Source organism: Lupinus angustifolius, chromosome LG15, assembly GCF_001865875.1.
Source record: "Lupinus angustifolius cultivar Tanjil chromosome LG15, LupAngTanjil_v1.0, whole genome shotgun sequence".
Taxonomy (NCBI): domain Eukaryota; kingdom Viridiplantae; phylum Streptophyta; class Magnoliopsida; order Fabales; family Fabaceae; genus Lupinus; species Lupinus angustifolius.
The window spans coordinates 17761483-17776853 of NC_032023.1; the positions used below are offsets into that span (position 1 = coordinate 17761483).

Sequence of the window (15371 nt, forward strand, 5' to 3'; positions counted from 1 at the left end):
CCTGGTTTGTTGAGGGCTATGTTATTATAACTGAAGAACCGGATTCTAAGCCCAATCCATATAAAATGGGCTTATGTTTTTATATCACTCATTAATATTTTTTGTTTAATTTTGTTACACCATGCATTTGATTTATTTTACTTTTTGCAGTGTCTTTTGGTCGATTATTATAGAAGTCGAGAATTTATCATGAGGTGATGATAAGAATAATTACTTGGTCATGGATAACCATGCCATCTATCCTTCTGACAAAGTAATTCAACAACAACTAATAAATTTCAATGATAGATAATTAAGTGAAATTGTAAAAACGAGGCTAAATTATTATCCTCATCATTTATATCTAATTTTTAGATTTAACTGAATTATATAATAAAACAAAACATCTATTTATCCCAAATTATGCTAGATCTTAATAGAAATTTCATGTTTGTCATTGAAATTTGCATTTATCTTCTCTCTTTCCTGTTAACTTCTTTTCATGTCCCTACTCATCTATATCCTCATTGTTCAATAATGTAATTTTGAACCAAAAATATATTTTAGCATTGTCATCTAGTGAGAAAATAAGATTCATGCAATAAAATAATTTAACAATTTTAATATAAATGTGATATTATTATGATGTAAATACAGAAAATCTCAATATTTATAATGAAACAAATTTTATCAAACTAACTTAAAAAAAATAGAAAATAACTTAAAACTATTTTTTATTTTTGAAATGACACCAAGACATGTTTAGACTTTAGAACCCTATTTACGAAATGTGTCCCAAACCTTTACTTTGCATGGAGAGAGGACATCAAGACCATAACATTTTTGGGCCTAATGTATTGCCGGTCTGTAGTTTGAGGTCACACTGCTATGTAACTAATTTCAGCTATCTTTGGAATTTGATTGAGCTCTTTGTCTACTAGGCCTACAAATGAAAATATATATTATAGTGCCCTGAAGTCCCTAAATTTTTTGGGTACACCAAGGATATTTCTCACATTTTTTTTTGTAAGAAATTAATCTCATTTGAGATGTGTGGTTGTCCCCGTCCAATAAATGTTACTATCAGGCTATGAAGCACGGATACTAATACATGTGTCGTGTATGATATGTATCTGATACGTCGATACGTATTTTTTCCAAAATACAGAATATGATACGTTCAGGGATACGCGTATAAAATAATAAAAACACATAAAATATGATAAAATTATAAGTGTAAATCAAGATATCTAAAGTAAAAAATATAATGAAAATTTAACATCATTGTCCTCCATAACAAATCTATCTTATCATATTTTAATGAAAACGAATCTATCCTAAAATCATTGCCCTCCATAACAAATATATCTTATCCTATTTTATTGAAAACGAATCTATCTTATCCTGTTTTATTAGAAGCGAATCTATTTTATCATGTTTTATTGGAAACAAATCTATCTTATCCTGTTTTATTGGAAACGAATCTAGATATCCTATATTTTACTGAAAACAAATACATATATCCTATATTTTATTGAAAACGAATTGGATACGTGTCTTAATATTTATTTATTTTATTTTATTTTTTTAATTTTTGGATACTCTATGGATACATATCTTTCGCGAATCTGAACGTATCCTTGTCGGATACGTATCGGACACCGACACGTGAGGGTGTTTGACGAATCCGTGAATCCGTGCTTCATAGCTATCAGGAATCAAATTGTTAACCTGTTGGTCATCGTGGATCTAATGAAGTCTTGCACCATTAATAATTTTATTATTTATCAAACACACCATAGTTAAAAATTTAGTCTCCCACAACAATATATATATTATTAAAATAGTTGAATGGTTAGTTAGTTTTTTTATCCTTTATATAAATGATTCAGTGTAATTTTTTTTCCAATCTATTCAACATTCAATGAATAATATTATCTTTTTCATCTTTCTTGTTTCATCAAGAAGATTCAAGCATGCCTCCTACTATTTTAACATGATATCATAATGTAATTAATCTTTTGTTAGCTTCTGTGTTTCCACGAAGAGCTTCCATCTCAACATACTACAAGGAGCAAGAATGGAGATGTCTACCAGAGTTACAACAGTCTCATCACCATTTTCTCTTATCATCTAGAGTCCCTGGTTGAGGCACTTGATGATTATGTCGTTTTTTATATTAAGCGTTCTTCCATTTCAAGATTCCCAAGAAAATTCATGCCAACAACTTTGTATGGACCTTTGTGTTGTTTACTAATCAAAGAGGCATGTTCATTTCATTTTTTGCAAAGTAATAAAAGATTAGTGCATATCTTCTTCTCAAAAGTTTTTATCATCTTCTTGCTTTCAATTCTGTGACAAGTAACAACACTCAGAAGTAAAGAAGGGTGAGAAATTTTTTATTCAATTATGTTTATCAAATTGGTAATTTTGGTATATGAATATTATCAAGCAATATGCAAGTTCCCCTTTGAGATCTTTCAGAGTTCTTGAGATTCTGTGTCACTTCACATCTTTTTCTTCTTATTCTTCATCAACTACCTCCAATTATTTCTTGTCTATAGTACTCTATTTTCTTTACCTCCCTCTCATTAAACACACAACACTGTTAAATTATGTACTTTTTCTTCTCTGAAGCAACATATTGGGATCAGGATTAAGGTCCATTCTATTTTCTTTCTTTCATCTATTTTGGTTGGTTAAGCTTCTGTCAAAATAGATGGTTAAGTTTTGGATGAAGTTGCTTCTGCCTAAGGTGGTCAAGCGTTAGTGTTGTTTCACATTCAGATTTCATGACTGGGAGATGAAGATTCACTCACCAGCAAGTGGAGATATTAGAGTATATTATTGTATTCAACACAATTATTTCAAGCTTGGAATGCTTAATACATTCCAGATTGCGGGGTAATGTTAAAATAGTTGAGTGGTTAGTTAGTTTGGTTAGGATAGTTAGTTTTTCTATCCTTTATATTGTTGGAGATGAAGTTTGAGATTGAAAGAGAAAAACATAAAGGAAAACGTGTTTGGAAAATGTAAAGAAAGGAAAGGAATAGTGCATCTATTCTTAGAAAGTGAAGGTTGGTAATTAACCATCAACTAACAATGAGACTTGCCATTTATAGAGTTAGTTACCTTAAAGCCCATTAATTGCTAAAGCCCAATAACTACTCCTAGCTCTTGAATTACAAATTCTTCTTCATATGTAAAGGATTCAGTGTAATTTTTTTCCCAATCTATTCAATATTTAATGAATAATATTCTTTTTTTCATCTTTCTTGTTTCATCAAGAAGATTTAAGCATGCCTCATACCATTTTAATATATATATATATATATATATATATGCATTGAAAATGGTAATTTCCTAAACTAAAGGTTATAATCAGATTGAAAAAAAGGAGCAAGATGACTGGATTTGGTAAGACCCTAGTCTAGCAAGAGTTCTCAGGGAAAATCACAAATAGATATGTTTTGTTTTGCTAACAATTAGGTTATGCATGAATCATCACATAAGTTATTTTTGCTGCATATTCACATTGAGGCAATGTAATCACAATATCGGGAGACCAAGCATTTTCCTTTTATTTTTGCCGATTCTTGTTATATATCATCTTTCCAGAGCCTATACTTAATTAAATGTAAGCTATTATATTTGTTAGACAGGTTTGTGATACATAATGTATTTTTTTAAGGATGGTGTGGGACTTTTTAGGAGGATTTGAATTAGGAAGTGTCCAAGCAGTTGTAAGGTATTAAAAGGAAAGTGATGCGGACTTTGAATTCAGTGTTGGATGAGTGTCCTTCAAGCCAAGGGAGAAAACCCTTTAGAGTGGACAAAGACACAAATGTACAAGGCAATGTGATAGTATAAATTAAGTAGGTGGCCCTCAAAATCTGTTTTTAACTTTTCTTTCATGTATTGGTTAGAAACCCACTAGAGCAAGCAATTCAGTTGTTTAGCTGACACTGAAATCAAAGATGGTTTTATACTGAAAGTTTGAAACTACAAAGTTAATCTTACATCACTGGCCCCCATTCGATTCTCATTAGAACATACAATGGTCCCCTACAAGTTAATTACACTACTGGCTGAACGATCAAAGCCTTTGAGTGTATTAATTGTTCACTAACAAAAGCAATTAATTTCTCATTCTGAGGGGGTAAAAGACAATGAGGTTTGTGACACATACACAAGAAACTAGAAGAAAGATGTGTAAAGAAGAAGAAAATGGTCTCTCTCATTAACCCTTTTTCTGTCAATAAACAATTGAATAAAACTTAGGTTTGAAAATATGTGGCTTATGTATGAAGCAAAGTTGGACAACATTTTGTAGGAGCTAGAGATCTGAAAAAACATATTCTTATACCCGTGTCTGTATTTTTTATAAAGCAAATGTATAAAAAGGAAACATGGCTTTCTAACTACTATAAACCTTTAATAGAGTTTAAAAGGCCTAAAACATCAATTGACATTGCTGAAGACCACATCATTGTGCATCAACCACACAAATATGCTATAATAACACAATTTCTTTCACCAATAAGTTAGTTTAAAAGTTTGGTCCTAGTCAACGTAATTTTCCTAACAATATTAAATTTTAAGGAGTGGGATACAAATAAGGAACCAGTTAGATTTAGTCAAATGTGTGTCATTTTAGAAACATCTTGAAACTTATACAATTAAGATGGATTTCACATTTTTGCCAAATTTAAAAACACTTGGTGTGTACTAAGCGATAACCTTTTCCTCTTTATTGTGTTTAAAATGCAAGACTATATACAATTACTAAGAAAAATTGCAACAGAACAAAGTGACTGAGGACAAACCACCAACAAACACCATTGGAGGTTTCTCAACCATGCAAAGAATAATGCCTTAATTATAAGCATTACCAATAATATTGGCGTTAGATTTGGGCGTTTGCTGCACCAAATTCTCCTTCACGTCTCTAACTGCACCACCCTCCGAGTCAAAATGAGTCACACCCTTTATGTCATTTTCAGACAAATGAGCTATCTTTACCAGTGCATTGGGTTTGTCCTGACTTCTTTCACCTCGAGGCATTACTGGTATAGTTTATTTATCTCTCTCTCTATATATATGTATCTGTTTTCAACAACTTTGGATAGATTTTTTCGTTTACCTGTTTAGATATTCAGTTGAAGTTTTGTAGCACAGGTCTATATTTTAGATGCCAACTTGACCGAGACACACATACATGTAATATGTGGTTGACTGTGCGTAAATATATACCTGCTGAATATGGTGATGATTCCAATATAGATGTAATCAAACCAGAAGATTAGGCAAATAATTATGAACCTATGTGATCATATTAATGTTCATTTTTAATTTTAATAAAAAAACATTACTTATTTACCTGATCAAATTATTTATTTTATTCCCCACACATTTTTAACATTAATATGTTAAAAATGGTATGGAAAAATCTTTGTCAAATTAGTCTTTAATATTTTATGACTAGTTTTTGGGATACTTTAATCATCATCAACTACTATTAATTATCAAAGTGATTATGCGCTCTAAAAATAAAATATGTTGACTCAAGTTTAAAATAAATAACAATAATAAATAAGCATGAAAATAAAATGAAAAATGATATATCCTACTATTAAATTATCTTATTCACAAGAAAGTTACATATATCACAATACTTTATTTATTAATAATTAGTTTACCAGTAATTATGTGTAGAGAATTTAGTATGACCATATATTATTACTCAAATAAAATATGTCACACATCATCATGATTTTCATGAGACAGATTTTTGTTGTAATGTTACTATAAATTATTTTTTGTTAACTATTTAAATACGTAATTCATTTAAAGTTTGACCTATATATTTTATTTATTTTTATATAATGAATAAGATATATTTTTTCTATTTTTTGCAGCTGATGGTGATAGCAGTGTTGTTAAAATCGTACCGGTTATCAAACCGGTCAGGGTACTGGTATAGTGGTACAGTGGTTCAACCAGTGGTTCAGTAATTAAACCGCATGCCGGTTAAACCGGACATACCTACTTATATATATATATATATATATATATAAACCTATAACAAAAAAATTCCAAATAAGTAGATACTCAAATTTATAATCCATATTTATAATCTAATCAAAATTCACATAAATAAACAACTTTAAGTCTTTAACAAATTCGAAGTCTAAATTAAAAAACATATATCAATCCAAAAGTATCACTTAACAACCACAAAATATAAATAAATGACATAACTTCACAACTCACTCTATAAAACAAATAAATTTAGAGTTTTAACATTTAACATCAATGAGTCAAAATTGTCATATATGAATATTATACTTTTCTACCAAATCCTATATTCAGACATTACTCCAAGATTACACAAATGTCACTGAGATTACACACGAATGTTAGGAACCAAAATACGTAATCTAAGTATGTCTTGGAAGCATGTGTCTTGAAGTGTTGAAGAAGGGTTTGAAAGATGGGTCATCCTTGTAATGAGTTTTTAAGTTTTTTAAAAAAGAAAAATATGTGTATAAACTGACCGGTTTAGTAAAAAACCGGCCGGTTCACCGGTTTTGACCGGTTTGGACCGGTTTGATACTTGGCCGGTTTGATACTTGGCCGGTTCAACACCTGTACCGTATCAGTTAGGGGACCGGTTCACCGGTTTTCCGGTTGAACCGGCCGGTACGGTACGGTTTTAATAACTATGGGTGATAGTATATTCAGAGTGTATGTACCCAAAAAAGGTATATTTAGAGTGAATGATTCCGTGTGGGGCTAAGGGGACATAGAAATCCAAGAAGAAAGGACGTGAGTCATTTGATGCCATGCAAACAATGACGAAATATGGAAACAGCCACCTCTTTGCGTGCATGGGAGGGGTTCCTCCAACAAGCATTCATTCGCCACGTCTTACGTAGTCAAATTTCATACTCATTAAGCAAAGGCTGTGCAAAAACTTTTGGCCCCTTAATTTCTCACAACGTTTTAAAGAAACTTTATTGCCACATTAATTAATTTAAAGTTGAAACTAAATTAAGTTTTAGCCCAGAACTACCCTATTGTCCTGATCTCTTAGATCAATATCAAACTTTTTATTACATTTTGTCTTTATTTTACAGAGAATAGAATCTAGAAACAAAACTTTTATTGTTCTTTAATTAATTTTTTATATAAATATCCATTTTCGTAATGCCTCCCACTAACTTGGACATGAGTTATGCAAAATCACAGGGGTGTTAACCCTATCTCTACCAAATATATAACATAATTGCATTCATCTTTAGGAAGAAAACTTCTATAGCTAAGAGTCAAACTAAATAATAAAGCAATGAATGTTAAAGTGATGTGTAAATAATGAATCTTGGTTTCAATTACTTTTCATCTGATGTGATCTTGTAGCTGAGAAAAATAGACAAACAAATATTTTTTTGTTCTTGAGCCCTTACCAGTAAACCGAGAAAACTTGTATAAAATAAGACAAAAAGGAAAATAAAAAGACAATTATATTATTTCATTTAAATTTATAATTACATTTTTATTCTTAAAACTAAAATAATACTTTCCTCTCCATCCATTAAATGGAGAAGATATTACTGGAAGTATGTATGTTGTCCCATATTTTGTGTTACTCCATGTACCATTGGTCAGAAAAATATTTAATAATTAAAATTTAACTTCAATATATTTTTTCTAATCAATCACATGTCCATGGGACATAGAGTGGTACAAAGTATAAGACAACAGATGTGTACTCAATACTATTCACCCCTAGATGATTTTTTTATATTCTCTTATAGACCTCTATATTAAAATCCATATCTTTGCTACTAAATCTGAAAATGTAGTTAAATCAAATACTAGGCATATAATCAAGAGTAATACTAAAGGACGTTGGTTTAAGTGATACATACTTGATTTTTTTTAAGCAGTGTCTCGGGTTCGAGTCTTGTGGATAAAAAAAATGTCCGCTGGGAGAGTTAGCCCCACGTACCTGTGGATGTTCCCAGCTCACACAGTATTGCCTCCAGTGCGAGGATAGCCGTAGGAAACAAAAAAAAAAGAGTAATATTTTTGCAAAACTGTAATGTAAAAATTTATATATAGTTAGTAAATCATTCATCATTCTTTTGTATTATTCTTTTAAGAATCAATAATGAGTAAAAATGAATTTTGGATGATAAACTGATGGTGTATAAATCTCTTTTACTATTGGTGCACATATTTTTTTCATTTTAATAGTTTTTATTTAAATATGTTATCAATATAAGAAAAATAATTTAGAAAGTTTTTAAATATAGTTTTTCATTTGCACAAAAATTATAATAAGTCATCTGGTTTCTCACTGGCATCATTTTCTTAGTAATTGATTGATTATATAGGAGTATAGGGCTATTAGTGTGTTTTGTGCTCAAAGAAGGGTATACTTGTCAATCATGAGACACTTTGTTTGTCATACTTTAATTAGATGAAAAGTGACCAAATATATTATATCAGCTCTAATAAATAATGCAAAATGTTTTTTTAATCCATATAGTTAACGACAAGAAGGAAGCAAAAAGATTGGATATATAAATAGTATGCCCTAGCTCTAAGTTTGAAATGGTGGTAAAGCTAAGGAGCTAAGAAAAATAGCTTTAGATATAGTTACTGCATAATGGGAAGATCCCCATGCTGCGATGAGAATGGCCTTAAAAAAGGACCCTGGACTACTGAAGAAGATCAAAAGCTTATCCAGCACATTCAAAAACATGGCCACGGAAGTTGGAGAGCACTTCCTAAGCTAGCTGGTTTGTAAATCTAGAGGGTTTTATTTTATGGCTCTATGTTGAAGCAACTCTTTTAATTTCATTGTTTCCTCATTCATTTATTTTTGTTGGATTTTGCAGGTCTTAATAGATGTGGTAAAAGTTGCAGGTTAAGGTGGACCAACTATTTGAGGCCTGATATCAAGAGGGGAAAGTTTTCACAAGAAGAGGAGCAAACAATCCTGCATCTCCATTCCATCCTTGGAAACAAGTACTTTTCATGCCACGCTAATTTTTTTCTTCTTTTGTTGTGTTGAAGGATATTTTGTGAGGTTTATGTTTACTTGCAAGTTTCACCAACTCTATGAGGCACTCAGCCAAATTACATAAGCAATATATTATAACAAAACGTATCTTCTAATTATTTATCCACTGTTAGCTAAATTTGAATTCATGTTTATTACCAGAAACCTTTCTGAATCTTTACTTGAATTGTTTCCTTACACATGAACATGCATTCTCCATCCACTCCTTCAAATAAACTAGACAGTTTTCTTGGACTTTCTTTTTGTATATATTTATTTTTAAATGTTAATTCTGACTTTACTCACACACTTATTTAATAGGTGGTCAGCAATTGCAACCCATCTTCCAGGCAGAACTGATAATGAGATTAAAAATTTCTGGAACACTCATCTAAAGAAAAAGTTGATTCAGATGGGTTTTGATCCAATGACTCACCAGCCAAGAACAGAACTTGTTTCCACCTTGCCATATCTGCTAGCTCTGGCACCTATAACAGACACGATGGATCATAATCAGTCATTGGATGAACATGCTCTGGGGTTAAAACTTCAATACCTTTCTTATTTACTCCAAACTTCAAACTCCTTAAGTACCAATAATTCCTATGACCAAAATGTCATCACAAACATTGAACCTTTTACCATGTTAAGCTCATTGAAAGAGAATAATCCAGTTATAGAGTTGCCACAACTGCATAATAATAATAACCCAAACTCATTTTCACATGGGATTATTGCTGGCTCTGGCTATCAACCACTCCACCAACAAAGCAATATGCTATCTGACTTTTTAGACCCACAAGTCTCTTTCAGTTCCCATTCTTGTTTGAATAATGAGCAGGGTCAAGGTACTAACTATGCAATCATAAGTCAAGGGGATCACACTAATGACTCATCTAATTGGATTATTACATCTCCTGCTCCATCACCTATTCTTCCAAATTCCACTGGGATCTCAATTACTATTAATCCAGGAGATGCTAGTAGCAGCACTTCAAGCTATGGGGGAGGAATCTCATCTTATTGGCCTGAGTTATTTTTCGAGGACCCCATTATCATGAATCAGCTATCTTAGTATTTAACTTTACAGGTTGTATTATTGTGGTGTGTTACTGTTTTTATGCCTTCATCATCAGATTGTTGTTTTCTTCATGCCACTTTATTAATGCATGTATAGGCTTTAGTACTATTGATATATTATGTATGTTCATTTAGTATATGTACGTGCCCATATATCAATCAATACATGTTTTTGTACATAACTATGGGACACATCTATGGTACCCTCCTCTTTAATAAAATTTACTTTTCTCCTGCAACAATTAAGTCTTCATCTTATGGATAAATAATAATAATAACTTTGGCACACAGATCAATTTACTTTGAATGCTACGTAAGCATCACTTCCCCCTTCAAATAAAAACATCATTGAAGTACTTCTTTAGCATATATTTGGCGCCACTAATAAAAAAGATTAAGGGCTTATGTGAGTTTGTTTTTAGAGGAAAAGATAAGAGAAATGAAAGATTTGAGAGTCACATCACAAATATATTTCATGGCTTCAAAAATTTTCCCTTTCTTACATTGTCCTCCAATCACCAACTCCCAAACAGATCTAAGGTGCGAAAGAAGGGTAAAACTTAGACTAGTGTAAGACAAGTAGAAGAGACGTAAAGTGCTAATTAAATTACAAACTTATTCATAGACCAGAACCGTTAAATACTTATGAACATTTTACTAATAATTCAAGACCAATGGTTTTCACCTAATTAATTACTTTGGTTTATCGACCAATCATGGTTTTTCCATTTCTGTTTTCCTTATATAATGGTTTTCTATGATCTCTTAGTCTAATTTACAAAAAAAATTCATTGCAAAATGCTTCTCTGCTTGTTCTCTAGGCCAGATTCCCTTCACTCTGCTCTCTCTTTAGGACTTGGTCAACTCGCATAATAATAGATCCTTAGTGCAAGATTGGACAATAGTGGTAAGATTGAGTTTGAAGACAATTAATTTCGCGCATGTTTGCTCAATTAGGGTAAGATTGATCAATTCTTTGGCTCGAAAAAACTGGAGATAGAGACATGCTAGAGAGACTCCAGTTTGTGGTCCAGCCATATGTGCATTGAGTCAAGTCAAAAAAGGCAAAGATTTGAAACAGGCATTGAATGCAAATAGTAACAAGGAGACGCATAAAGAAAAAAAATGGCTCTTGTTTCAGCAAGCCTAGTTCTTTAGACGGTAGAAATTTTGGCATTTGAGGCCAAACGTTTGCAGTGTTTACTGTGCACGAGTGTTGAATAAATAGAGTGTTTTCTTCATTTTAAAGGTAGAAGCAAGGCAGCAGAATATAAGTTTTTGGAAGTGAGTGAAAAATAGAGAGTGAGTAAATAGTCGTACTATCAATTACTCTCTAGAGACAATTGCAGCTCTATATTGCTTTGAAATATATAAATTATAATGAGTACCAGAAAGCCAAATATATATCTAGATTCTACAATCTTATTTTTATAAGCACCCAAATCTTTCAAAGAGGACGGTGGAAGCGTGAAATACGCGAGGGGGGCTTATATGTTTATAAATCATTTAAATTAGTGATGAATTATTGTCTAAGCTGTATTAATGAAGAGCAGATCTTAGCCAAGTTAACATAAGTTTTTAAACCTCTGAAATGTGCCAACTTAAAATCATCATAAGCATATATATTTTTGGGAAATGGCTGCTTAAAAGAGAAAAGAAGTCCCTTTTTCCATCATTAGCAGTTAGATATGATTCCTTTTCCATCAAGAATTTGACTGCTAAACTTTGATAAACCATTTTTTTAAAATAACACCTTATAATACAAAGTCTTCACATTGAAGCTGAGGTGTGACAGATGTACATGCACCAGTGGACATGTAAAATTGTAAATAATATTACCGTACCCTTTTATTGAGTGTCCCTTGTCAAAGGTACTTAGAATAATTTGATTGGTTGAGGGTCAAAGTTTGTCAAGTTGTCAAAGTAACAAAGAAATTGAAAATCTGGTTAGGTTTGTTCTCATCCATACTCCCCCTAATTTAAAAGTGAGGGAAAAAAAATCACCACCTAATCCTACCCTATGCGTTGTGTACCACTTAAGTATTCTTATGTCACTGCAATTATGTTAACTTAAATAAGATTTTTAACGTCTAAACTAAGCATGCTAGTATGTACTTGCTTCTGTTTGATTGGTTGATATTCAATGCCATATATAGGCATGGACAATTGTTATATTTGAAAATAGTGGTAACTATTTGGAAGTGATGTTGTCCTTCGAGTGGCAACATCAAGAAGAAAATGATGTAAAGAACAATCATATTCATAAGCCACAACCATTCTCATAGTCATGTACGTATTTTATTTTACCAACATACATATAATATAATAACAGTCTCGTAAGTGACTGAGTAAGTGTTTCAAAAGAGTTCTATTATTTGAATATCAAAGTTCAATTACTTATAATAATTGAAGTTATCTTCTCTTTCAATGATATCTTTACCTATGTTTTATAGACAACAAATATTTTGTTTCCCCTCGGTATTTTGGCATATTTAAAAATATATATTAAATTGATTAAGGAGCTCATAGCTAAAAAAAACTAAATAGATTAAGGGGTTGATGTTTTTAAAAGAGTTAAATGCATCCCTAAACCGTTGTATTACTCTTATACCTTTTTTGCCAATAAAAAATATAGAGGGATGCATTTTAAAATGTAGAATTATAACCTTTCATCCAATAAAAATATTGAAATTTTAACAACTCTATAATTTATATATATATATAGAGGTATTTTAGCATGGTACTACCCTCAACCTCCTACACCCTACCATCTAAACCAGTGTTGTTGGAACCGGACCGGACCGGACGGTCCGACCGGTCTGACCGCTGACCGGACTTGAAAACGGTCATGGTTTGCCGTTTTAACCGAATGAGAGTTGGACCCCTTTGAACCGGAAAAAATCTGGTCCGACCATGTTTAACCCGGTTAAACCGGATTAACCCGGGAAGTAAACTGGACGCCTCACTTAAAAATAAAAAAAATGGGACAATGTTCTAATATTTTGTTTTACTACGGTCCAAAAAAGATAAAGGGGTATTATTTCAATATAATTATACATAATTATTAATTATATAAAGTTTTACATTTATATATAACTATATATTTATAAATAAAAATTATTAATTATGTACGAAATCATCCGGTCAAACCGGACGGTTTAACCGTTTAAACCGGTTAAACCTAATACGGGGCCTCTGCCGGTTTGACGTCCGGCTCGGGTTTCACAACACTGATCTAAACACCTTATAACTCCTATTTTTTGTTGATGGTGAGACTCGAACCCACAACTTCTTACGCTTCATTCCTTACGACTGTCCTCTTCACCATTAGACCACCTTATGACTCCAATTATAATGTATTTGTTGTGTCGGTATACTTTATACTATAATTTTATTTATTTATGATAATGTTCAATTTAAGGTGAGAGATGTGATTAATTAATGTGTTGGTGGTGGTTACTTATGATTATATGTTTTTTGTAAAAATTAAATAATGTTAAAGGCAAAATAGGAAGTGAAAATTATACAATGGTAGAAGTTACACTATGTTTTGCCTTTATATATAACAAATTGGGGACCTCAGATCTATGGCCACTTATTCACAAATTTTAGATTAGACTAATTACTTGAGTAGATGAAATTTTGTTCTATGTGATATTATTGACCTAGTTGTTATTTGTATTTATCCATCATATATTAATTTCTCTCCCTATCATTGACAAAAGACAGTCAAACCAGCCTGCCTAATCCGATGTTCCAGCCTCAAAGAAATTTCCAGGCAAGACATACCTAGTGTCCTTTTTGTCGTTCTATTATTCATTAAATTATGTTTAAATTAATTTTGTCTGAATTATTTTTAAAAAAAAAAAATAGATGAGGTGTATGGAATGGAGATTTATTATCTTGGTCTATGTCCTCATTTGTATCTCAGACTAACCAAAATCAGTCATTCACTCAAATAAAAAAAATATGAAAACAAGATAATATTATTTGGTCTACATTTATCGGATAGGGATGGGAAGATGGAGAGCTTTTGGGACAGAGAATCCTATGACATTTTCCACCTAAACAAGGTATATTATTTCAGACAAAAATTTTGTCCTAAAAAGAGTATGTCTCTATGTTCCTATCCAATAGTATTTTCTTAAATAATATAAAATATTAGTTTAAATTTTTTATAATTTTTTTAATTAAATAACACATTTTGATTAGTTTAGGATAACATTAGAAACACATACATGAGATATAAAAATGGTAGGAAGTTATCATGAATATTGTTGGGCTGGATAGTTTACTATTTCTATTTTCTAATCTGATGGTGTAGATTTCAATTCAAGCCCAGTAACTGACTTAACCCAAGGCAGCCCAAAAAAGAACATGACGGAAATAATAAAACGCATGAAAGAAAAAAAGAGATAATCCAACACCTTACTTGGTATATGTGAGGTTTCCATGACCTTAAACAAAAGAGAGGTCTAGCAATGGATTCCTATGTAGTAGTTGAAGTCTCCCTAACTACGATATTTGCAGTGAGTTTTGAAGAAGAAAAGGAAAAAGAAGACTTGAGATATATGAAATATATTAAGATTATTCTGAATTCTTTATTTTTTCCTTTTCCCCCTCATTTACTCGCAAACAGGCCTTTTCAATTATCAAACAAATTTTGAACATTTCATTGAGTTGTTTAAGCCCCTTGTACGAGAACACTTGTAACAAAATTTATCAGAGGTGTGTGATATATTTTCCTTAATAAGTTTAAGAAATAGTCACCCACATGGTGATAGGGCCCATTTTCATCAAAGTCAAAATCAGCTTGGACATTAACTAGTGTAAGACAACAAGTTGGAATAATTGACTTTATAATCAATTAGTGTGCAAATTTTCTGCTTTTCCTGATAACTTTCCACTCAATAAGTACTTTTAGAAGCACAAACTGAGCTCATATATACCGTGAGTTTAATGGGCAAATTTATTAAGGTTTCATAGATTTTTTTCTTGGTGCCGTTATTAAACGAAACAATCATTCAACTTGTACAATAAGGCTTATTTTTCATGAGTTTAGTGAAGCTAGAATACCGGCTTAAAGCCTATCACTATCAATATTCATGATTCATCAATCATTGGTTTATCACTACTTGTTCTTTTTCTCTTTAATAATCCTCTGAGGAATTATTCTTATTTTTTATATTTAATTTCAAGCATGCATAGCATTAGATTCCATGATAAACTATAGATATATGTA

At 31.5% G+C, this 15371-nt stretch overlaps 1 protein-coding gene across 1 annotated transcript; it reads left to right on the forward strand.

Moving 5' to 3' along the window:
• LOC109327568 (transcription factor MYB39-like) lies at positions 8589–10244 on the forward strand. Its single transcript, XM_019560751.1, has 3 exons — positions 8589–8786; positions 8886–9015; positions 9371–10244. Exons 1-3 carry the CDS (start codon positions 8654–8656, stop codon positions 10122–10124), a joined length of 1017 nt encoding a protein of 338 aa, XP_019416296.1. The 5' UTR covers positions 8589–8653; the 3' UTR covers positions 10125–10244.